The sequence below is a fragment of the Astatotilapia calliptera genome, chromosome 19 (genome assembly GCF_900246225.1).
Source record: "Astatotilapia calliptera chromosome 19, fAstCal1.2, whole genome shotgun sequence".
Taxonomy (NCBI): Eukaryota; Metazoa; Chordata; class Actinopteri; order Cichliformes; family Cichlidae; genus Astatotilapia; species Astatotilapia calliptera.
The window spans coordinates 11830911-11854725 of NC_039320.1; the positions used below are offsets into that span (position 1 = coordinate 11830911).

General features: G+C 42.9%; 2 protein-coding genes across 7 annotated transcripts in view; one reads left to right on the plus strand and one right to left on the minus strand.

Annotated features, from left to right (window-relative positions):
* The window catches only part of ttc7b (tetratricopeptide repeat domain 7B), a 28760-nt gene extending 26089 nt beyond the window's left edge, over positions 1–2671 (plus strand). For all 6 annotated transcript variants that reach the window (XM_026151740.1, XM_026151741.1, XM_026151736.1 and 3 more), the window contains 2 exons: positions 385–458; positions 898–2671. In XM_026151740.1, coding sequence (XP_026007525.1) covers positions 385–458; positions 898–1045 — 222 coding nt within the window. In that variant the 3' untranslated portion in view covers positions 1046–2671. The remainder of the gene's footprint in view (positions 1–384; positions 459–897) is intronic.
* A 12460-nt stretch (positions 2672–15131) lies between these two features.
* On the minus strand, positions 15132–22875 carry calm1a (calmodulin 1a). The gene is made up of 6 exons (XM_026151856.1): positions 22768–22875; positions 17558–17588; positions 17320–17463; positions 17104–17210; positions 16291–16426; positions 15132–16178 (listed from the first exon to the last, which is right to left on the minus strand). The coding sequence occupies exons 1-6, from the start codon at positions 22768–22770 to the stop codon at positions 16150–16152; spliced, it is 450 nt and encodes a 149-aa protein (XP_026007641.1). The 5' UTR covers positions 22771–22875; the 3' UTR covers positions 15132–16149.
* Between the last annotated feature and the right edge of the window lie 940 nt (positions 22876–23815).

Here is a 23815-nt window from a genome sequence, read left to right on the forward strand (position 1 = left end):
CCCTCAATAATACCCTGTTGAAGATTACTTCCATTAGTTTTTCCCATTTGCTGAATTTGATCTCCATAGCTCTCATGCAAGGAAAAAAACGGAGTAGAGAGCTCAGACCCAATGAAAATCATCATCTTATAACTGGAAGTGTGTAAAATACGGCAGGTAGTTTGCGGTAGAAGATAAATGACACGGCGCACTGTGTAAATTTGAATCTCTGGTTTAAATTCTTCATGAATAATAAATGTTAAAAGTGAGAGGAGGGTGGCTGTTACCGATATTAAATGTAACTTTAGAGCTTCTTTTTAAATAAAGCCAACTGCTGAATCATTGACACACAGCATGATAAAAAAAGGGGGATGTTCTCTTCTTCTCTTGTTTTCTCTGTTGCAGGGTCTGATCCTGCACCAGCTGCAGCGTTACAGTCTTTCGGAAAAGGTGCTGAGAGACGCCGTGCAGGTGAACAGGTGAGTTTGTTTGTGTTTAAACAAGGTAATGTTTGTACGTTTTCTCCTTTAAGGCACCTGTGGTTCAACATTTTTCTATTTCCTCACTTCTTCCTCTTTCCTTCCCACTTCCTCTTACATCCCTTTAATTTCTCCTCTTCTTTTACTTCTCCTCCCTCTTTCTATGCTGCTGTTCTCCTCTCATCCTTTTTTCTTCCTCTTCGTTTTTCTTTGCTTTCCTCTCCTCGTATTTCCCATCTTCTCGCTTCCTCACTTCTCTCCTTGCCATCCCACTTTCCACCCATATCCCTCTACTCTCATCTCTTCTTCCTCCACTTCTTTCCTTCTCATCTTCCATGTTTTTCCTCTCCACTATACTCTTTCCTCTACTCTTCCTTCCCCCCTTAAATTTGTTTCTGTTCTTCCTCTTGTGACCTCTTCATCCCTCTGTCCTCCTCAGCACGGCTCACGATGTGTGGAACAGTCTTGGCGAGGTGTTGCAGGCTCAGGGAAACACCGCCGCCGCCACTGAGTGTTTTCTCACCGCCTTGGAGCTGGAAGCCAGCAGCCCCATCCTGCCCTTCACCATCATTCCCAGAGCGCTATGAGAAAAACACAACACAGAGCATGCCTGCATGCCACTTCACAAACACACACACACGCACAGACCTGTGAAAAGGTGTACTGCCAAACCCTCACACACACATAAACTCAGAGTGTATATAGAAATGCAAAGAGTACAAATAAACAGGCTTCCCTCTGTCTACCCGTGCTTCCCACAATGCCTTTCTTGTGGCCACGTCTACGTGAGTGTGCGTGTCTCTTTCCCGCGCTGCGTGTTGTCTCCTTCGTCAGATTCCGTTCAAATCATTATTCTCAGAAGCCTGAAAGTTGTGTTTACATGTTGTTTAGTCCAAATACACACATACACTCTGAGCAGTTTTAACATAAATGGATTAGATTTCCTTTAAAAGCCAAATATGCATTTACTTGGTACTGTTCACATCGATGCAGCAGAAAACACTCTTTCAAAAGTGGATGCAAGCGCCAAAACCTGTCCGTCCCACTCCCTTCCTGTTTTTTTGTTGTTGTTTTTTTTTTCTTATGATGATTTACGGAGTTCAGCAAGGTGAGAGAGCACCATACAATTTAGAGCCACCAGTGGACCCTGTTTTCAGTGGGTTCATGTCTTCATTGTTAATCCCTCTCCCTGCCCTGCATCTTTTCTGCTTTCTGATAATTCATCAGATAAAACTCTGTGTAGTCTCTGTGTTCTGCCCTCACCTGGTTTAGTCAGTGATAAATATTGCTGTATGTATATGCTTGTGTTTTTTTGTTTGTTTGTTTTTTTTTTAACACTACAAAAACTCAATCCCATTTTATATGCACGCACAAACACTATAGATCAGCAGCAGATCGAGCTGGGGGTCAAACCACTGAGTATTGCCTTCACTGTACTGTAGCCTTGCACCCGTGTTAGCATTGTTAAAATTTGAAGACAGGAACCCACTGTAGTAAATTCAGACTTCTGAGTGGTCAATGGTGTTTGACTCGACACTAAGATCATTTTCCAAAAGTATCTGTTACACTTTTTGGTGCTTGTATCCACTCAGGAAAGATGCTCGTGTAATGTTATCTGCATCTGCATGGAGGGGGATCGTTGTTACTGTATACCTGGCTCAGGATCAGCCAGGTCTTTAAGGTATCCAGCGGAGCATCGACGGACTTTCACTGAGAAATAAATCGGTGTAAATGCCAAACCTCGGGTTGCGTTCGCCCTCACGGGAAATCTGATTTCCTGCAGCTGATTTTAAAGTGGTTTTGTGAAGTTTTTAAGTGAAAAATCAAAGTGCCACCTGGAGCAACTCAAACGGCAGCAACGTATAATCTGCGGGAAACTGTTGGAATCTGTGCCACATCTTTCCTCCAGAAATCAGATTTTCTTGTTGAGCGCAAATGCACCCGCAGTGATTGTGTTGTCTTTGTGTCCCATCACCAGATTAATATTTTTATTTCGTTTTTGATTATAAATACAAAGAATTATTGCTGTATATTTCATTGTTCCACTAGTGTATTATTATTTTAGAGAGTAAATTATAACTATTTTCTGGAGAATGATGTTGCTTAGAGAGAGTGAGGTATGAAAGGACATCCTCCTGAGCTCAGGCAGTGAGTCCTTTGTGCTGTAAATGAATGATTATGAAGACCAAGATAATAAAAGTGGATAAAAAGAAGATGTCCGATGCTCTCTGGTTCTCGTGTGTGTGTGTGTGTGTGTGTGTGGGGTACTCCTCCTGGCAGCGACCTTGGGGTCGGCGGTGTGTGTTACTTTCTCAGGTGTGTGTCTGTCAGCAAATCGACGCGTGCTCCTTTGTGTGGTTTTTATCAGAGGATTACAGCGCTGACAGGTTTTGTCCTGGAGTGCCAGGAAGCCCCCGCTCGGTCTCTCCCGCCCGCCCAGTCCTGAGGTCTCTGCTGGACTCTCAGGTGTCACTAGAGGTTAATCTCTCATAAAGGTCATCACCAGGGTCCAGGTGTAAACGTTTGCACAATTCCTGCAGTTACTGCCACAATTTCAGTTTAAAAATGACACAAAGTACTTGCTCACTAGGGTTTCTTATTATTGGCTAGTGCACAAAATGAAGCTGGTTGTAATTCGTTTCAATTGTCCAAAAATGAAACTGCAGTCCCTCTAATGGCCACGTGAGGCTGGCTCCAAATGTGAGTCCATCAACAGGACAATAACTAAATAAAAGCGAATGCATGAGGGCATAACGCACTGATGCTTTCATCAACGAATAAAAGCAAGATGACAATATTCTCGAATGACGAAAACCAATCTAAACTAATTAAGTTGTGTAGAAAGGCGGGACAAGTTTGGAAGTGGTCCAATCAGAAATAATCTCTATGTGCATTAAGGTTAGGCAGCAGCAGATTTGATCTGCTCCTGGGAAACAGTACAACAGGCCCAGTGTTTCTCATGAAAATACAACAAAATGAACATTTAAGGAAAATAAGACTCATTGTAAACCATGTGGAGCAATTGATAAAGACACAACAAACTTTACACTCACATTTAGTCTGCTATAAACTTATCATGTTTATTCGGCTAAAACTGAAAGAATTTAGATGCCTAAATTATAACTAAAACTAAATCAAAACCCCCCGGCAACCACAGGTCACTAAGAAAAAATGTGTACTCTTCGACCAGTTGCCAAGTGGTTGCTGGCGGTTGCTAGGTTGCCACGGTCACCTGCAGTCTGCGTGAGTGATGCGAACTTGTCTGCAAACACCGCTGCAGCAATCATATTTCTAAAGGAAGGGCGTTTACTTTGAAGGCGAATGATCTTTTTCCAAGGTTTGCTGCCACTCAGAGACTAGTTGGCAAGTGTTTGGAGGTAAAGTTAAGCCAATCTACTAGCAACCAAAGCAGTCACAAGGAAATAAGACAGCAGCCACTCCCCAACCAGTCAGGGGAATACACATTTTTCCCTAGTGACCAGGGGCCCGTTCTTCGTACGTCGCTTACTACATCCAAGATCAAATGACACATCCAAGATCAAATCATCGCGCTAACCGTGAGCTCGCTAATCCGGTTCCCCGAACACACCTGCTGTTGACGATTACTACAGCTGGACGCAGTAATGTGACATCACTGGGTGTCGTAAAAGGGGCTACGCATCGATAGTAGAAACATTGATCGGCAACCCTCTGATTGGTCGGCGAAAATGTCGAAGGAGCGCGCTCGGCTCGGTATTTTTCGGCAGCAGAGCAAGAACTCCTGAGTGAGGGATTTCAGGAGTTTCAGAGTTTAATCAGAACGCAAGGGAACACTGCAAAGGCTGCAAAAGCAAGGAGAGAGGGCTGGCAGAAAGTTGCTGACAAATTAAACTCGTAAGTAATTTAATAATAATAATAATAATAATAATATATTGGATTTATATAGCGCTTTTCAAGGCACCCAAAGCGCTTTACAATGCCACTATTCATTCACTCTCACATTCACACACTGGTGGAGGCAGCTACGGTTGTAGCCACAGCTGCCCTGGGGCAGACTGACAGAAGCGAGGCTGCCATATCGCGCCATCGGCCCCTCTGGCCAACACCAGTAGGCGGTAGGGTAGATTTATCATATCACACTATATTATCCAATATTATATTACATTATATTATATTGTTATATTATATCCTCTTTCACATTAGAGCCACAACAGGACCCACTAGAACATGGGAACAAGTAAAAGTGAAATATAAGAATATTCTATAGAATGGTAATATTTATCACTTATATTGCTTTTCGTCTCTTGGAAAGAGACCCTGAAATAATCTGTTTGTTTGTTTATAACAGCAACCAAGAAAAGGGCAGAGCAAAAAAAGACAGGTGGTGGTCCTGCACCCCCTCGTCAACAAGTTGGTTAAGTAAATAATACCCTCACGGGAAAATCGATATCTCTCAATGAGCACACTGTCGCGCTGGGCTAAAGGATCCTGTCTGTCCCGCAATATATGCTGAATTCTGAGGACTCTCCTTATCAATCTTGCACCTTCCGCAATGGGTTGCTCGCGTATACGGACAGGACATGGCTGCGACAGGCTTCCCAAATCCACCTTGGCTTTTATAGCCGTGGTCTCTCATCTTGATTACACGAAGTGATTTACAATTACTACTCTGAAATATGAATTACATCTGTAATAATCAAATACATGTAATAGGATGTTAATAGTACATTTCCCTTTTTTAGGAAATGACCTGTATGTATCTGTGTGACATCAATAAAAGGATCAAGTGCTGCATTATCTTCAGTTACATTGATGTTATTTATTTATCGCTGTTGCTTTCGTATAAATGAAGCGGACATACCTGCGTGGCCGCGATCTAATCCTGTTTACATAAAGTAAACCTGCTCGGGAGCAGGTTTACGCTTACGGCTCTGTTGCTATGACAGCAAGTCCCGGATGAGCTTCGGGGAACCGACTGATCCAGGATCACGCGAAATCGTCAACAATCTAATCCGGCTAACCTACTTAGCGAGGTACGAAGAACGGGCCCCAGAAGTTGCCAGGAAGTTGTCATCCGGTTTGACTCGCTTCTGTAGTCAGCCTCTAGTGGCCACTAGAAGAAGTCCAGTTGCTGGAAGTTGCCGCAGCTAGTCTGAGGCTTTAGGAAGGGCTGAAGCAATGATGCTGAAACTCTGCACAAGATAGGAAGTGAAATGTGATGCTTTTTATTTTTTGCATGCAGCTGTGAACAAATAAAAACATGATTATGGTTCAGTGCATTGAGTTGTTGCTTTTACAAACATTTCTTGAATGCAAATGTGCAATGTGTGTGAGAGTGTGTGTGTGTAGGGTGTCAGAGGGACTTTTCCAGATCGCCCAGAATGTCTTGTCTGCAGATGAAGAGCTGTTGCTAGGCAACAGAGCCAGGGACAGGATGGGCAAAACAGAACAAGAGGAGGGAGCAGAAAACTGTGGGAGCTGGAGGAAAGAGTGGGAGAAGGAATTGGAGGGGGGAGGGGGGCAAGGCTGGACTGGGACAAAAAATCGGCCCGGGCATTTTGACTAGAGACCGGCCCACCAGGATAAAGATTGAAAATGTGACGTCATTCAGGGGTAAAACCGCAAAGGATTCTGGGAACTTGTGGCAAGAGGTACTGGCGCACGCAGGCTTTCAATTGAACTCAGTTACACAGCGATAAAAAGAAACCCAAAAAATGGCAAGAAGCTGTTGTATTATTAACTGCAATAGCCGGTCACATGACAGCCACGGGAAGCCGACGGGTAAAGAGATCTTTTTTTTTTATCGGATTAAGTCGTTGAAGAGAAATTTTTTAAGCCATGTTTCCGAAGTAAGAGCCAACGGATGGTCTGGATATACCAAATATAACGTCTCAGAACACTCCAGCTCACATGTTAGTCTGCTCCAAGCATTCCCACAAAGGTCAGAGTTTTGTAGTAGTTAATACGTCATTTTTCTTAACATAATTGGTGATATAGGTTACAAGCAAGTCTGGCGCTGAACAGAAATTGTTGCGCTATGCTCCTTTGTTTATTGTGTTTATTGTGCATTAATAGTGAATTGTCCTGACACAATATTGCGTTTCGCTTCTGTTATTACCATGGTACATTGACAAAAATATATACTTTTATTCACAGGGTAAAACAGTTGTTTTGTATCACTAATTGTCCAGTGCGATTACAGCATACAATATTATTGTCACTGCTACATTTCTGTAATGCTACCAGAAATTATTTCCACTACTAATTAATTACCGTTGAGCTCAAAGGTTATATTAATAAACGGTTAACGAATGTGTATCTATGAGACGATTTGTGAGACTGGTAAACTTACCTTTGTTCCTACGATGGTCTTTCGTTCTACACGGTGCATTTCAAGATCCTGTACCCATCCGTCGGTAAACTGTACCTGGGCTTGTTGCAGTGACCTGAAGTTACTAAACTTCATGAGTGCATGCACTCACTCCAAGAACCGTATAATTATAAATATGAGCGTGGTGAAAGTTGGGCAGCACGCTAACGTCTTTTGTCCACTCTGTGTGCTCGTAAGGGTCTAACCCTTTCACTCCTTTGATTTTTTCCTCGAATCTTTTCTTTGTCTTTTCGTCGAGTCTGTCTTTGTACGGACCACATTGTTCTCCTTTTGTTTTTGTACATTCCTTTTTGTGCGTCAAAGAAAAAACAAGAAGGCATTGGAACCGGAGAATGAACGTTTTGCTGCTTGCATTTGATGCGGTACTTGGATTGTTTTGCCACGAGTTCCCGGCATGCAATGCGCGAAAATCACGTGATTGCTAAACAAGGGAGAGGGTGCATCCGGCCTCCTCGGCTGTAATTGGTCCAGCCCAGAGTCGATCATGACCAATCCGGTTGTTCAGTGATGACGCGACGAATCCTACTTCCGGGTCTAAAGTTGTCTGCGTTTAATATGGCTTTTGTGTTGTTAACATGTTTAATGTTTTGTATTTTCTTCTATTTGATCTCAAAAAGCTCCTAAAACAGTCAGTGATCACTGTTGACCTCCCTCGGCTTTTATTACTGCTAATCATTTATTTAAGCTCAGTTTTTAAAACCTTAGGATGTAACTACAGCCCAGCCCATGCAGCAGTATATGAATGACTAACCTCGTATTGTGGATGGATTATCTCAGTTGTTCTCCTGGTTGAAGTTTGGTCCTTTTACAGCATCCTGCCATGCGATTACATTTGTTCCTGACCACCGAGAACACTCACGTTAACTTTTATCGAGTGGAAAAAAAGTTAGCTTGTTTATATTATGCTAACATACCTGTGTCGCTAGCGGTCACGTAGCACATCATTATATACCAGCTAGCCAAACTTCAGTAACCCTACAAACGTCACTGCTGTTTAGTTTTCTGTCTTCATTTATGCTGGAAGTGATAACAGAGCTGTACGTTTTAATTTGTTTCCAAAACCCCGCAGTCAGGACATGTTATATTGTATTTAGATAGAAGCTAGCGAGCTAACTCCCTGCTAACTTCTAACTCCGTTAAATGTCATAAATTCCATTTTCATGGATGCCTGGATGTTAAACTCAATTGTTACGCCTGGTAGAGCAGACACTGATCATTTTATTAAAGATGAAAGACTTTAGACAGTTTTTCAACTCTCAGTAATGCCATAGTGATCGTTTGATATATGGACCTGCAGCGGAGGTCCCAAAGGGGGGTTGCTCCTCCCCTTTGTGAGTGTGGACGCTTCATCTCTTTGCTCTTGAATGCTTTGCTTCTTATATTGATTTTTATTGATTTTTATGCTGATTTTTTCCCTTTTTTCCGTGTGAGCTTACCTGCGATAACTTCTGGACACTTGTAGATCATTAGGACTAGAGTGTTCTTAACAGAAACAGCAACATTTTATGGTTACCTTGTCCTCAGCGCTCCGTGTGTCTGTGGCCTAGACACAGCTGAAGCCTGATTACAGCGTCTGGGCACCGAGCAGCCTCAATAGCCTGGAAAGGTACTAACCGCTAGGCTAACTAGCAACAAGATGCCTTCCCTCTCCACAGATGACTACCACAGCCTCCTGCAGAAGATTGCAGTACTGGAGACAAAAATTCATCGCTTAGAAGTAAACGTGGAGGTAAATGGACTGTGTGGAAATGAAACAACCTTGCCTTTGATTCAAAACAATGGCGATGAGCAAGCTAGTACACAGCTAAGGAGCACAGATAACATGACCAAGAAAGTAGACTCTGTGCATTATTATAAATCCTCAAGTGATAATCCCCCCTTAGACTGTCTTGGTGCAAAACCAAGACATAAATCATGTCTCCTGGAAGGGGGAGGACGTATCACAGGCAGGGCACAGCGAGCTGAAATCTCTGAAACCGACTGGCCTTCACTTCCTACGAGACAGAGAAGCTCTTCTACCCCTATATACGGGAGGAAACAGGACTGGACAACCGTGAATAGGAAGGTTAACAACAAACCTCCAAAACAACTGAATGTGAAACTGCAGAACAGATTTGCTCCACTATCAAAGGACCCTGGATCTATATCGGACAACCATCCATCTAAAAGCAGCGAAATAAGGTCTGAAAATCTGTTGAAAAGTGAAAGGCCACAGGGAAAGCTAAAGGCTAGGCCTGAAACTCTGATTGTGGGTGACTCTGCCGTAAAGGATGTACAAAGGATGTGCGGTAAGAACACTAAAGTCCTCTGCTTTCCTAAGGATATGGTCAACAACCTGAAGGAGAGAATTCTTCAAATTGCAGATGAATATCCAACTGTGACAAACATTGTTCTGCATACAGGGTCAAACGATGTGTCCAAACAACAGTCGGAGGTTCTGAAACGGGACTTTACTGGATTATTAAATACTGTAAACTCTCTGAATGCAGCTGTATTCATCAGTGGACCTGTACCGCCGGTCAGAGGAGGAGACGAGAGATTCAGCAGGTTGTTTACACTGAATAAATGGCTTATATCAGCATGTGCTGACCACTCAGTGCACTTTATCGACAACTTTAATATTTTTTGGGAACGCAGGCATCTGTTCAAAGCAAATGGATTTAATTTTAACAAGTCAGGGGTGAAACTGTTCACCTCCAACTTGTTTTATTCCATACGTCATCCATCCGTGCTCGGTGCCAAGGCTGAGATAAACGAGGAGTTATCTCATAAAGAGGAACAAACAGTACTCCAAGAACAGACAAAGCCCAGCAGAAACCTTGAGGAGGAGCTCCATTTGCCCCCACCCGGGAAGAGCCTCAGAAAGGAGAGACATCCATGGCATCTGAGGAAGAGCCTCAGAAAGGAGAGACATCTAAGGCAAGAAGAGGGGTCCCTATTTGCCTCCAACTCTCTCAACAACACCAACGACCAGGACAAGGGACCACGACCTTCCCCAGTCCCCCAAACCCCTGACAGGCCATCACCCTCCTCCCCCTCCCTTTCTCCCTCCTCCCCACACCTGAAATTCACTGAGGAGATGATGGAGCGGGTCAATGCTGGGCTCAGATCTACCCCCCGTCCCAATCCCTTTTTATCCCCCATAAACCCCCCACCAGAGCGGCCAAAGGTTCGCCATCGAGCCCCACCCTCAACAGAGCAATCGAAGTCACATTGCCCAGCCTCGCCCCCCTTAGTTCCTCTTCATGCCCTGTCTCCGCAGTCTGATGCGTGATGTGTGAAGGGTCCGGGCTGTGAGGATTATGGCAGTGATGACTTTTCCCAGGAGAAGCTGGGACCCTGTTTACTAGAAGGTTTTAAAATTTCTGTACTTTTAGGTGACAGGAGACATGTGGCCTGGTCAAAACACAGAGAGCTGCACTCTAAAAGATCTTTAAATATAGTAAACATACCTTGTGTGCCACAGACTGCTCCCAAACACGAGGGGACAAGTAATACCTCTAAAACACTTAAGTTGGCTTTATTAAACATTAGATCTCTAGCTGGGAAAACATTTTTAATTAATGATTTAATCACTGAGCACAGCCTTGATTTTATGTTTTTAACTGAAACTTGGTTGGACCAAAGTAACAGTGGAGCTGTTCTCATCGAGACGACCCCTCCTAACTACAGTTTTATCAGTGAGGTCAGGGCGAGCAGGAGAGGAGGAGGGGTTGCTGTCTTATTTAATGAATCATTTCAATGTAAGCAGCTATCTCCTGGAAGTTTTCAGTCTTTTGAATATGTGGCTTTACAGCTGAAGGCCCCATCCAAAGTTGTGTTTCTTAATGTTTACAGGCCTCCCAAATACTGCACAGACTTTTTTAATGACCTCAGTGAACTGCTGTCTGTGATCTGTGTTGATTTTGACTGTGTAATTATTGCTGGGGATTTTAACATTCATGTGGACAACCCTCAGGACAAAGGGACTAAAGACCTGAGTAACACTCTGGGCAACTTTGGGCTGACTCAGCATGTAACAGAGGCCACACATAATAGAGGACACACTCTTGACCTACTGATCTCCAAAGGCCTGAGCATTTCAAAGGTTACTGTGTCTGATGTGGGCCTGTCTGATTATTACTGTGTTTTCTTTGAAAGTAAAATCTCAGCCCACACAAATATATCAACAACAGTGATCACAAAACGGTGTATAACTGAACACAGTAGTGCAATTTTTAACCAGGTCTTCCCATTAACACCTGACCTGTCCAGAGGGTCAGTCAATGAGCTCGTCAATAGCTTCAATGCTAACATGTTAAATGTAATGGACACTATTGCTCCCATGAAGGTGAAGGTTATCTCTGGAAGGAAAAAGTCTCCATGGAGAAACTCCACACTGGTGAAAAAAGAAAAAAGAGAGTGTAGGAAAGCTGAGCGCAGATGGAGAAAAACAAACCTCCAGGTTCATTATGACATTTATAAAGAGAAACTTCACAATTATAATTTACAACTGAGGAATGCAAGGAGGTCCTACTTCTCTGACATCATCACTAAAAACAGCCATAATGCTCGGGTCTTATTTTCTACAGTTGACAGGCTAACAAACCCTCCTGTGTCAGTGGCAGCTGAACTTCATTCGACCATGGCCTGCAATGACTTTGCCAAATTCTTCACTGAAAAAATCCAAAAAATTAGACAAGCAATTGGTACATCAACAGCAGATCCAGGATATGTACTGTGTCCACCAAAAAACTGTTTAAACACCATGAAACAGTTTCAACCTATTAACAGCAAAGACCTGGAGGACATCTTAGGTAAACTGAACTCCTCCTCCTGCTGTTTAGATGTCCTGCCAACAAGTTTTTTCAAAAAGGTCTCAAAGACTTTAGAGTCAGACCTGTTACAGATCGTCAACTTTTCTTTATTATCAGGTGTGTTTCCAGAATCACTAAAAACTGCTGTAATCAAACCTATACTGAAAAAGGACAATCTTGACAAGACACAAATGAACAACTACAGGCCGATCTCAAATCTCCCGTTTTTAAGTAAGATCATTGAAAAAGCAGTTTCTCAACAGCTCAGTTACTTCTTAAAACAGAATAATTGCTACGATGCCTTCCAGTCAGGTTTTAGACAGAACCACAGCACTGAAACCGCTCTGACCAAAGTGTTTAATGACATATGTCTGAATACAGACAGTGGAAAAATGTCAGTCCTAGTTTTACTGGATCTCAGTGCAGCATTTGATACAGTTGACCACAACATATTACTCAAACGACTGGAGAACTGGACAGGTCTTTCAGGAACTGTACTAAACTGGTTCAAAACATACGTAGAAAACAGGAAATACTTTGTATCAATAGGTAACTTCACATCTGAGCAGACAAGTATCACATGTGGAGTTCCCCAAGGTTCCATCTTGGGACCCCTTCTGTTTAACATCTACATGCTCCCACTGGCACAGATTATAAACAACAACAAAATAAACTATCACAGCTATGCAGATGACACACAAATATATATCACAATGTCACCAGGAGACCGAGGCCCTGTACAGGCTCTTGGTAAATGCATTGAGGAAATCAATGACTGGTTGTGCCACAATTTTCTCCAGCTAAACAAAAACAAAACTGAGGTAATAGTCTTTGGCGCCAAAGAAAAACGATTACGGGTCACCAGAGAACTTCAATCTATACATCTAAAAACCACAAACCAGGCGAGAAATTTGGGTGTAGTGATGGATGCAGACCTAAACTTAGAAAAACACATTAAGACAATAACAAAGTCAGCTTACTATCACCTCAAGAATATATCAAGGATAAAAGATCTGATGTCTCAACAGGACCTGGAAAAACTAGTCCATGCATTCATCTTTAGTAGGCTTGATTACTGTAACAGCATCTTTACAGGTCTACCTAAAAAATCAGTCAGACAACTACAGCTCATTCAGAACTCTGCTGCTCGAGTCCTCACTAAGACCAAAAAAGTGGACCACATCAGTCCAGCTCTGAGGTCCTTACACTGGCTGCCTGTCCGTCAGAGGATAGACTTTAAAGTTCTGATGCTGGCCTATAAAGCTCTGAATGGTTTAGGACCAAAATACATCAATGACCTCCTGACCCAGTATGAACCATCCAGATCCCTCAGGTCATCTGGATCCGGTCTTTTATCAGTTCCCAGAGTCAGAACCAGACACGGAGAAGCTGCATTCAGCTTTTATGCTCCTTATATCTGGAACAAACTCCCAGAAAGCCTCAGATCAGCTGAAACACTCAGTTTATTTAAATCCAGGTTGAAGACTCACCTGTTCTCAGCTGCATTTGAATAAAGCACCAAATCCACACTTTAAGCTTAAATTTCAAAACTTACATTTAACTACTGATTTTATCTACTGTTCTGATTTTATCTGTTTTGATTTTATATACTGTTTTGTTTGTTTGTTTGTTTGTTTGTTTGTTAATTAGTTAGTTAGTTTATTTGCTTGTTTTAATCAATTTTAAATCATGCTTTTTATTTGTTCTTGTTTCTAATGTCTCTGTAAAGCACTTTGAATCACCTTGTTGTTGAATTGTGCTATACAAATAAACTTGCCTTGCCTTGCCTAGACCCAGACACGGCTAGTGACGTCAGACTGAACAACAGGATTGGCCAATCCAACACCTTTCATTATATATACCCTTCCTAAAAAAAAAAATAAAATCCAAAAAATCGCCAGCGGCCCACCGGGCAAATGCCCGGTATGCCCGATGGCCAGTCCAGCTATGGAGGGGGGGGCTTGAGCCATGATGAAGACGACTTGTATGAGGAGGTCAAAATGAAAAGCTTCATCTTGAATATTTAAGACTGAGGTGGCGATTGTGGGATTGCAGAGGAGCAGACAGGGGGACGGGGAAGTGTAGGAGGTGTTGGATGTATCCTCTGTCACACACAGAGTTAGTAGCTGGAGTTATGTAACAGTCTGAAGTGTATTAATACATCTTGCGGCTCTTTGCTTGCTATTAGTGAGCTGCCACTCCAGCATTAATAACGGGCTTTCCAGTGCAGAAGATTCTCCCCTCGCCTTCAGCTCTGCTGGCTCCAGATTGCTCTCATAAATATTTCAGCCTTTCACCTGACAGCCAGAAGAATGTAGTGAGGAGCGAGTGTCTGAGGGATTTACTTATATGGGGGTACTGCAGAAGACGAAGATTTTACTCACCTACCCCTCAGATGGAGGTTTAATCATTTAGTTCCCATTTTTGATTTTGTTTGTTTTCTTAAATTTCTGCTACATTTACAGGATTATCGTGGCCAGCTGATCACAACTACTCTGTCATTACCAAAAAAACAAAACACATTTTTGCCAGGCACATCAGGCGGTGCTGTGATTTGCTCATACGTAGAGGTCAGAACTGTTATTTATATGATTATTTCTGCTCCTAAGTTGGGGATTTTAACATGAGTATCTATGGTCTTGCCTTGTGTTTTGCAGCCTAGTCTATAGCCTATGGTGCCATCTGCTAATCTGAGTTACTAAAAAGGAGTGACAGTGCCCTATGAAGCATTTAGATTGGAAATGGCAAATAAAATCTCCCTATAGTACCCAGAATTGATCAGTTATGGTAAAAATAAACACAAATGTTTTGGTCAGGGCTAATACCCTCCATCCCTTAGAGTGAGATGGAGGGTATTAGCCCTCAAACATTTGGTAGTCCTCATATCAGAGCTGGCACCGGGATGGACCCTGGACAAACTGGAGAGATAACATGTGTCAGCTAGCCTGGAAACACCTCTGTATTCCCCTGGATCAGCTGAGGGAAGTAGGACCTGGCCCAAAGAACTGGTAGATGACTGAATGGATGGTTCACTAGTGGATTTGTAAAATATACATTCATTAACAGTTGATTTTCTTAGACTTTATTTACCTTCAATGGTCTGGCAATAAATGAATGTGGGTTTACTAACGAGTCAGTGAAGTAAGACTGAAACAAAACATCACAAACTGAAGCCAACAGCTGACGTGACTTTCTAGCCAATAATGGAAGTGTAAGTTGATAAACCCACCCTGTTATCGATATATGGCTCCCAAACACCATCTTTTTTTATACAGTCCATGGTTGCATCCTTTTATCACAGTCTTGTGCTTTCGCAGAAAGTAGTTTTTGTTAATCTCATCCCAAAATATGTTAGGTGGGTTTCAGAGTCTGTGCTCACAGTAAGACATCACACCGATCACCAATGAGTCATTTTAAAGCAGTACGTCCCCCACAGAGTTGCAGGAAAACACACAAGTCAGCTTTTAAAAAAAACAAAACAAAAAAACCCACACACACAAAGTGGCATCTCAGTTCATGTTTGTGTTTTTATTGGAAAAACAAAATGTAAAGACGAGCATGTACATCTTGGAATGCAGATCAACTGAACCAAACAGAACAGCTGGACTGGGCCGGGCCTCGCCGCACCCATACACACACCCACACACACACGCACGCACACGCACGCACAAACAGAAGATAGAAACACCGCAAAGCACCGACCCCCGTCCCCACTAAAGTGAACTTGTGTACACACACAGCATTTGAGGCAATGACATTTTATTCTTTCATCACTTCCTGTTAATCTAAAACCATTTGTTTACTCAATGTTGCGTCAAAAGCTGCTTGTGTATGTCGATCATCTTTAACCAACCGCCCTGAAACCCTACGACACACTCGCCGCCCAACATGGCTCAAAATCGTCACCCTGCCTTGAACAAAAGGTGAACACACGAAGGAAAAGTGACATGCCCGAAACACAAGATCTAAAATGACTTCTTATTTATTCTATTTTTATGCTTTTCTTAAAAATATCTGACTTCACTCAGGTAAGCAAACTGTGAAAGCTTCTTCCTTCGCTCAGCTAACCAACACCTCCTAGGCCGACCTGAGGACCACCGACTGCTTTCTCCTGCTGTGCTCTCGACGCTAACCCACGAAAAGCCTCATGCATGAAGAACAGAAATGAAAGAAGACAGGAAGTCGAGGAAGAAAGGCGATCGGCCGTCCCGAAACATCGCAGTGACGTCAGGAAGCCAGCTGCGCGGCGACCGCTCGGCTGTTGAGTTGAGATCTGATTGGGCAGCTCGGCGCTGAGATGGGAGAGGGGAGTGGGACGGAGAGGTGGGGGTACAAGCCAGTACATGCAGATTCAGTTAGTTGTTTTTTTTTTCCTTTTTGTGAACTTGTTTAATATGGACAGATCTGAGATTTTGAACATTCAGTTTAAGTTGTTGATACAGAACAGTATGATTAAATGTAGATTTTTGCAATAAGAGGTAAGTGAAACTTTTGACAGATTCTTTGTCTTTAACGCGAGCCCAGTTCACTTGGCGGTCATCATCTGGACAAATTCTGTGGAGAACGAAGAGGCGGAGAAAGAAAAGCCATCAGGAATTATAACACAGCAAGCCTCAGGACCAATCAGAGCTCTGGAGCTTCTAATAACACTCATGACCAAGCTCACCTTCGTAGTTGACCTGTCCGTCCCCGTCGATGTCTGCTTCCCTGATCATCTCGTCTACTTCCTCGTCTGTCAGCTTCTCTCCCAGGTTAGTCATCACATGACGCAGCTCTGCTGCACTGATGTAGCCATTTCCATCCTGACAAAGAGATGGGGAAAAGTGATCAGACCAACACGCGTGCCATTTCAGTGTTTCTCCGCATATCTACTCTGGATTTGTGAGGCAGGAGGTCAAATCCAAAAAAAGATCCCGTTTTACTCTTCACCACATCCTCCAACGAGGAGCACGCTGGATTAGTTAAGAGTCATTTACAGTGAGGAGCTGTGGCTTCATATCAGAAGTGTTGTTATGAAAAGGGAATTTTATTTTGAAAACTGACTGGCCACTTCCTTCATTCCTATTTCTGACTTCCTGCTTTGAATATGACATGAGGCGAGTCAGTTTCCCCACACAGACTTAAGTCGAGTCGTTTAAATGCTTCAAATGCATCGGGACGAGTGCTGAGAACACACCGAGGGCTTGTATGGAAGTTTTTTTTCCCACAAGAATTTACCAGCTCTTTTCTACTCTTCTTATCAACAGGACGTCTATAAAGACCTACGCAATTTCTCTTGTTTCCAGTGACTGGAAATGGCTAGGAAAAGCAGCATAGTATGCCATCTTTCATAAATTTCCAACCATCAGAAATTAGACCGCGAGTGCCACCGATTGTTGGAGTATTCTGATACCTTGCAAAGTGCCTTGACGCAGCTGTTATACTGACTGCAGCATTCATACGTCAAAATATGTATGAAAAACACTTAAACCAGGCCCACCTTATCAAAGACTCTGAATGCCTCCCTGATCTCCTCCTCACTGTCAGTGTCCTTCATCTTCCTCGCCATCATTGTCAGGAACTCGGGGAAGTCGATGGTCCCGTTGCCTAGGAGTAGGAGGTAAATATGACTCATCATCGATAAAAGGGTTATTTAAAAAAAGACAAGTTAGACAGATGAATCCTTCCCCCGTGTCGAGGGAGGACAGCAGCGTACCATCAGCATCCACCTCGTTGATCATATCCTGGAGTTCTGCCTCGGTCGGGTTTTGACCCAGTGACCTCATGACAGTGCCCAGCTCCTTCGTGGTAATGGTACCATCTCCGTCTTTATCGAACAGGGAGAAAGCCTCCTTGAACTCTGAACAGGCAAACGAAGAGAAGAAGAAAGGACATTTACACTGCAGCTGTAAAGACGCGAATAAAATTAGAAGTGTTTTATGGCATCACCTTACCAGCAATCTGCTCTTCTGTTAGTTGGTCAGCCTAAAAAAACAAAACAAAAACACCAAAGAGTGAATTAATATGCTATGTTATTACCAAGATTGATTAAGAAAAAAAAAAAAGAAATCCAATACAATCGTTTTGGTTCAACAAACTAAGCATTTTTTTTTCTTTTAATGAGACTTGATTATCTTTTAAAGTGAGATTAATCAGATCCTGCCTCATCAGGCATCACAAACAGTGGTGAGAACTGCTTCTGTAAGCACTTTGTTGTGGTCGACTTGTGACATGCAAGCTTTGCCTGACAGAACTCTTCATCTTCGGTCATCATCTTCACAGTTTACCATAGCTTACTGCTTTTACTGTCATTTAATGATCTAAAATTTCCTTATTTCGAAAGGCTCATTTTAAAACTCCAGGATTATGTTACTTTGAAAGAGAGAAAGAAAGACAAACTCCTCACAACATCAACAAAAACACTGACAAGGCTTCAAGGCTTTTGATAATGACATTAGGAAGCAAATGCGGGGATTAATCAGGGATCTCATTACTTGAATCCAACCTTTATATCATCAAAGTGGATATCTGTTAGGTCTGCCACCAGCTTCGCTGCTTTTGGTTCTGTTTTTTTCACATCCCTGCCTCCACCTCCTATTCCTCCATCCAGTCTTAACCCTCCAGGCCCTCTGCGCTGCTTCAGATCCACACCTCTTCCTGCTCCACCACCACCTCCTCCTCCAGTTTTTATGGTCAGCCCATCGAGCGCTCCCCGCACCATCACCAAGCCCTCAGCCAGGCACTCAGCCTGCTTGCTGGTCTGGACGCCCTGCTTTTTTACTTCAGCCAGCTCGGCTTTGGTTCTCTGCAGGCAGTTCCTCAGGTCCTGCATCTCTCTGACAAGGCCATCCATGCGGCTTGATGACGAGTCCATCAGCATCTGCAGGAAGGCCCTGTAGCTCCTCTCCTGCTGCTGGATCAGCTCTTTATAGTAGTACTGCTGCTCGTCCAGGAGGTCATAAACGGTGGACAAGCTCACCAGCTCGTCTTCTGCTGGGTAGACGGCGATTTTCTTGGGCAGCATGACGAGTGGGTGATAGCAGGAAGGGCAGGAACTGGGAGGAATGGGTGGATGAAAAAAATGGTTAGACATCTATCCGTCGCTTCTGATTGGCAGAAAGGATGGAAGGAGGAGACTTTGCCATGTTTCTGAATAGTTACATATTCAGGAACATGGATTATAAGATGCTAAAAGATGTTTTTAGTTGTCCTGGATGGGCAGACGGATGCATCAGTCGTCTCGTCTTTCAGTCATTCCAGTGTAGGTGGATGACAGAAGTTTTCCCCAGAGCAGAAAGAGTCAGCAGATTGGCACTGACCAGCCAGGTTGATGGAAAAGTTGCTCCACCTGTTGACGTTTTCCTGTGTGTCAGTCTCTCAGCCAAGCTTTCTATCCAAGTGACCAGGCACTGTTCTACCCTGGCTTCAACTGCCTCCAACAACTTTGGAGAACCCCTCTCTTAGCAGTGTTTCAGCCTCCCCGACACATGGACATTCAAAACCTCCTGCGGAGGCTCAACACATGAAGAGCAGCGGAACAAAGAAATCGAGGCTGGAGGAGGTCAGTGAAACTTATCAGTAAAATTGACATTAGGTGTGTGAGAGTAACGGGGTCCAGACCAGGGGGGAGGTCATGAGAGTTCAGTGTGTGTGTGCGTCTCCACATGTATATGCTAATCTGTCACCTGTCATCTCACTGCTACATTTGCAGCTCCCAGGGAGGATCGGTTGGCTAGTCATCTGACCTCCTGCAAAGCATCATGGTTCACACCAGGTGGACCCCTCGGGAAGTTCCCCTTTCTCCATAAGCTATAATCCTCACTGGGAAGACAATATCAAGCCTGACCTCATCATTGCTTTGCTCGTGAAAGATCTTATCATCTTTATATTTGTTTTTGGATGAACTTTATTGTGTTCATGGGAAGAAATGGTAGTTTAGATAAAAGCTATAGAAATACAAAAATATTATCATGATATTACGGCCCTAATTATTTAGCACAATTGCAGACTGGTTAACTAATTAGAAATCTATTTTTTAATAAAGTAGATTTCCTTGAACTTTGTGGATATGCTCAAAGGGAAAGCGAGAGGTCGGGCACATTAACAGCACTATCTACATGATCCTGTTTTAATAATAATAAAAACTGCCGGAAGCCAAACCTGAAACTGAAACTAAAATGGTAAAATGATCAATTACCTGATATCTGAATCAAAATATGCTGTGTACTCATGTGACCCAAGGGAAAGGCGGACACTAATGACGGCACTGATCTGTGTCAGGCCGAGCGATGGTTAACAAGCTGCTAACACCTCTAATATCCAGGCCAAATTCCTCTCAAGGCGCCTGGCAATAGAGCCGCGTCAAGTATGAGGGCTCTATGATTTCCTTCTACAGCACCCATGGGTATTATTCTGAAATGTAAAATTAAACTCCGTGCAGATGGCTTTGATTAAAGCCGAACACAACAGCTTCTGTTCCCTGTACTTTGACAGTTAAAGTGAACTCATGATGGACATGTCACGCAAGACAAGTCTGTCTGCTTTTAAACGAATCCTGCATATGTAAGGAAGTACAAGGAAGTACAGCTTCAGCCTACTTCCTGTGTCAACTTTCTCACGTACGTAGCTATAGCAACCACAAACTAACCACAGGGTAATTTCCCCCGCAGGAAATGGCCTTGTAAAGCAGCTTTTAGAGGTCATTATTAGGTTCGGGGACTAGATAATTAAAGTACAAACTCTGGAGCTTGAATTACATCAACCAATCAGAAGCAAGACTGAAACAAACATTAACAATGTCAAATCTAAGATAAAGCCAACAGTCTTCACTGGGGGTCATTCGACTAACTTGAACCATTCAGGACCTGAAGCGATTTCCCCCCTCAAATTCTTTCTTAGAGGGTTGATCAGCGCCAGGTGGGCAGCTTGAAATAACAGGTGTGCACCTTGAACCTGAAGGCTGTTGGTTTATGTTCCTTTTCAGATGCAGGCATCTCTCAGATGACTAATTTTTTTGGACATGATCTCACAATGACAAAAATAAACATTATGAGGAACAGCCAGAGTAAACTATATTCTGATCTACAGGCTGAAGAACGCCAGTCAACATCTGCACGCTTGTTCTCTATATGTCTAATACAGTAAATACACACACAGATACAGAGCTTTACATCTCCTGTGTCAAAACACTTTTTTTTTTTTTAAACAAACACTACTAATTAATCCATTATGCAGCCCTAATAAAAACAAGCTGAAAAATCAAACGCTCCCCTTCTGTAAGTTGTTTTTCTGCTTATTCCTACAGAAAAAAAAAGCCAAGTTCAGAGCCCTGTAGCCAATCCAAAAAAATTCAAATAAGAGAAGCTCCAACAACAATTATCTAACACTAACTTTAAATGTGCTACTGCAGAACAAAAATATGAAACGTAAGGCCAAGAAACACTCAAAACCGGCCCACTCAAGTAGGGCATAAACCTCTCCCAGTCGATGTGCAATGAGTTTGACTTCCCTGCTGCAGTGCTAACCAGGACAAAAGCTGCTACAACAGGTAAAGTGGAACTTTAATTACCTGGGACTGCTGTTTGCACTACTGTTAAGAGTCTGGGGTTTTTTGTTTTTTTGTTTTTTGCCCCTCACATAATTATATCATGCATATTTATATTTTTAGGCAGCAGTTTATGGTTGCATGTATTTGACTTCCTCTCTTTGAAGCCTAGACACATGCTAGCTTTATTATAGACTTTACACTGGGAAGTTCCACACCTTAATCTTATTTGTAGACATAATTTTACCTGATCGGACCGATATGTAAAGATTCACACTAGAAACTACAGCCAGAGTCATAAAAGAAAGAAATGTTTACAGTTTTATTTTAAATATGTTATTAAGTATCATCAGACTACCTGGTTAGGTTAAGGTACTGTTTTAAGGTCAGGTAGTAGTACCTGGTTAGTTACCAGTTAGGTTATGGCACTCTTAAAAACCACCTGGTGAAGTTATGACACCAAAGAGAACTCTGTTAGGCTTAGGTAATAAGGGGTATTTGGTTAGGGTATGCAGTAAAAACATAACCAGGCAAGTTACAACACTAAAAGCCACGCAGAGAGGTTTAGGTGCATTTATGTGCTTTAACCAAAAATGTTTTTTCAGTAAATGTTTTTTAAAAACATGACATCAAATACACACTGAACAAAAATATGAACTACAAAAGGATCAATTTTTATACTTAACAATAGGGTCCCGAATGTGTAAACGCAAGCAACTCCCTCCACAAGCTATAAACGACAAACCTGGGTGGGATGCTACCACTCCCCTGGAGACTGGCACAGTGCATTCATGGACACACAACCCAGGAACAGTGGTGTATGTGCGTGTTTAAATAGTATAAATAGTGTAACATGGTGATTGCAGTGTGCATCCACTGCAGATCAGACTTTTCATCTAGGATCATCAATCTGTACTTAAAAATGTGACGTCAAAACAGGTCAAACACGTTTTATTCTACGCAAAGCGTATGCATGTATGTACACCATAACCTCTGGCCTAATTAGGACTATCAGCGGCTTTTACAATGGTTGCACGTTGGACTTTGACAGCTCTTATCTACAACTGTTAAGCTAACGCCTATGATAATATGCACCCTTACATAAATGGTCTGAACATGAAGGGCAGATGTGCACCTTTATTTTACAGCTCCATGTCTCAGAATAATCAGCAGAGAGAGGCAACTCTCCTCCTGAGAAAATTAGCCATCCTTACATCCTTACTAAAAAACAGAAGAAAAGAAACCACCGGAAAATCAGACTATCGGCGAGGGGATCACTGTTAGCTGTGATGCTAACCAGCCAAAAGCTCCACCACAACTACCAACTGTGGCCACCTGTAACGAGTACTACCTCTCAGTTCTCAGTTTGTGAAGGTGCTTACGGCACCAAAATCTGCTGCAATTTCACAGAGTGGGCTCTTAAAGAGGGGGGGAGGAAAAAGCCGCGGTGGTAATAAACTGCTCCGCCCGCAGAGTCTCTGTCTAGTACCGCCACAGTATTAACATTCGTCCCTGAGCGCTCTACTACGGAGATATTTCAACCCCGCATCTGGCTTCCAGTCAAGTTCACACAGCTTAAATCCACACACATCTCAAGGCACGGCTGGTTAAAATACTCACCATGTCTGTGCGGAGTTCCAACAGCGGGTCTGCTAACGCTACGGGGGAACAGAGGGAAATGGACGGTCGCCACAGAGCAGGAGGGCTGGCTGCTGCTTGGGGGCGGGTACGCAGGACAAAGCACCGCCGCACAGCTCTCACGGTATTCCTCCGCAAAGACCAGTGAGTATGGCTCCCGCGCTCGCTGCACGCGTTCATACGCACCATCTTGTCATTTTTAATTTAAATCCAGAGAAGTTAGGAGTTGGAATAACCGCACTTAGTTAGAAATCAGGAAGGAAATCAAAGTGGAACTGTTTTTCAATTGAATGGTAAGGTCTATATTATTACAATGCTTGGGTAGGTTGGTGGTGTTGGGAGTACATATACTTTAGGAAAGGATGTGATACAAGAGGTCCAGGCTTCGTTTCTTTTTATTTTGCCAGGAAAATAGGAAACGGCTTCGGAAATTTAATGAAACATGTGCAAATATGCACAAAAATATAGTACACAAGTCTTGTCCTGTCTTCCTCCATTTGCCACTAGCCAGTCATGGCAGATGGCTGCCCCTCCCTGAGCATGGTTCTGCTAGTGGTTTCTTCCTGTTGAAAGGGAGTTTTTCCTTCCCAAGGTCGCTAAATGTTTGCTGATGGGGGGTAGACACTCACTGTTGTACTCTCTATTCTGTATATATTGACAAACACTCCAAAAGACCAGTTGTGTAATTTTGTTCTGTTTCTCTTCATTAAGAATAACTTCTTGACAGCCAATCTTCCACAGAGACCGTTTCTGATAACGCTTTAATGAACAGGAGATGGATCTACTGAAGCTCCAGATGCATCTCTCAGGTCCTGTGTTAGGTCTTTACTGGATTTTTTGTTCCCCTGTTTCTTAAATACTTGACTCTTGGATATGGTTCATCTGCTGTAGATATTTTTTAAGGTCGGCACTTCTTCTCTTGTCTTTGACTTGTCCCATTCTCTCATTATTTTCTAAGGAACCACAATGCTGAGATGCCTAAAGATACAAATGATCTGTAGACACAACACTGGTCTGGTTCATCCTGTGA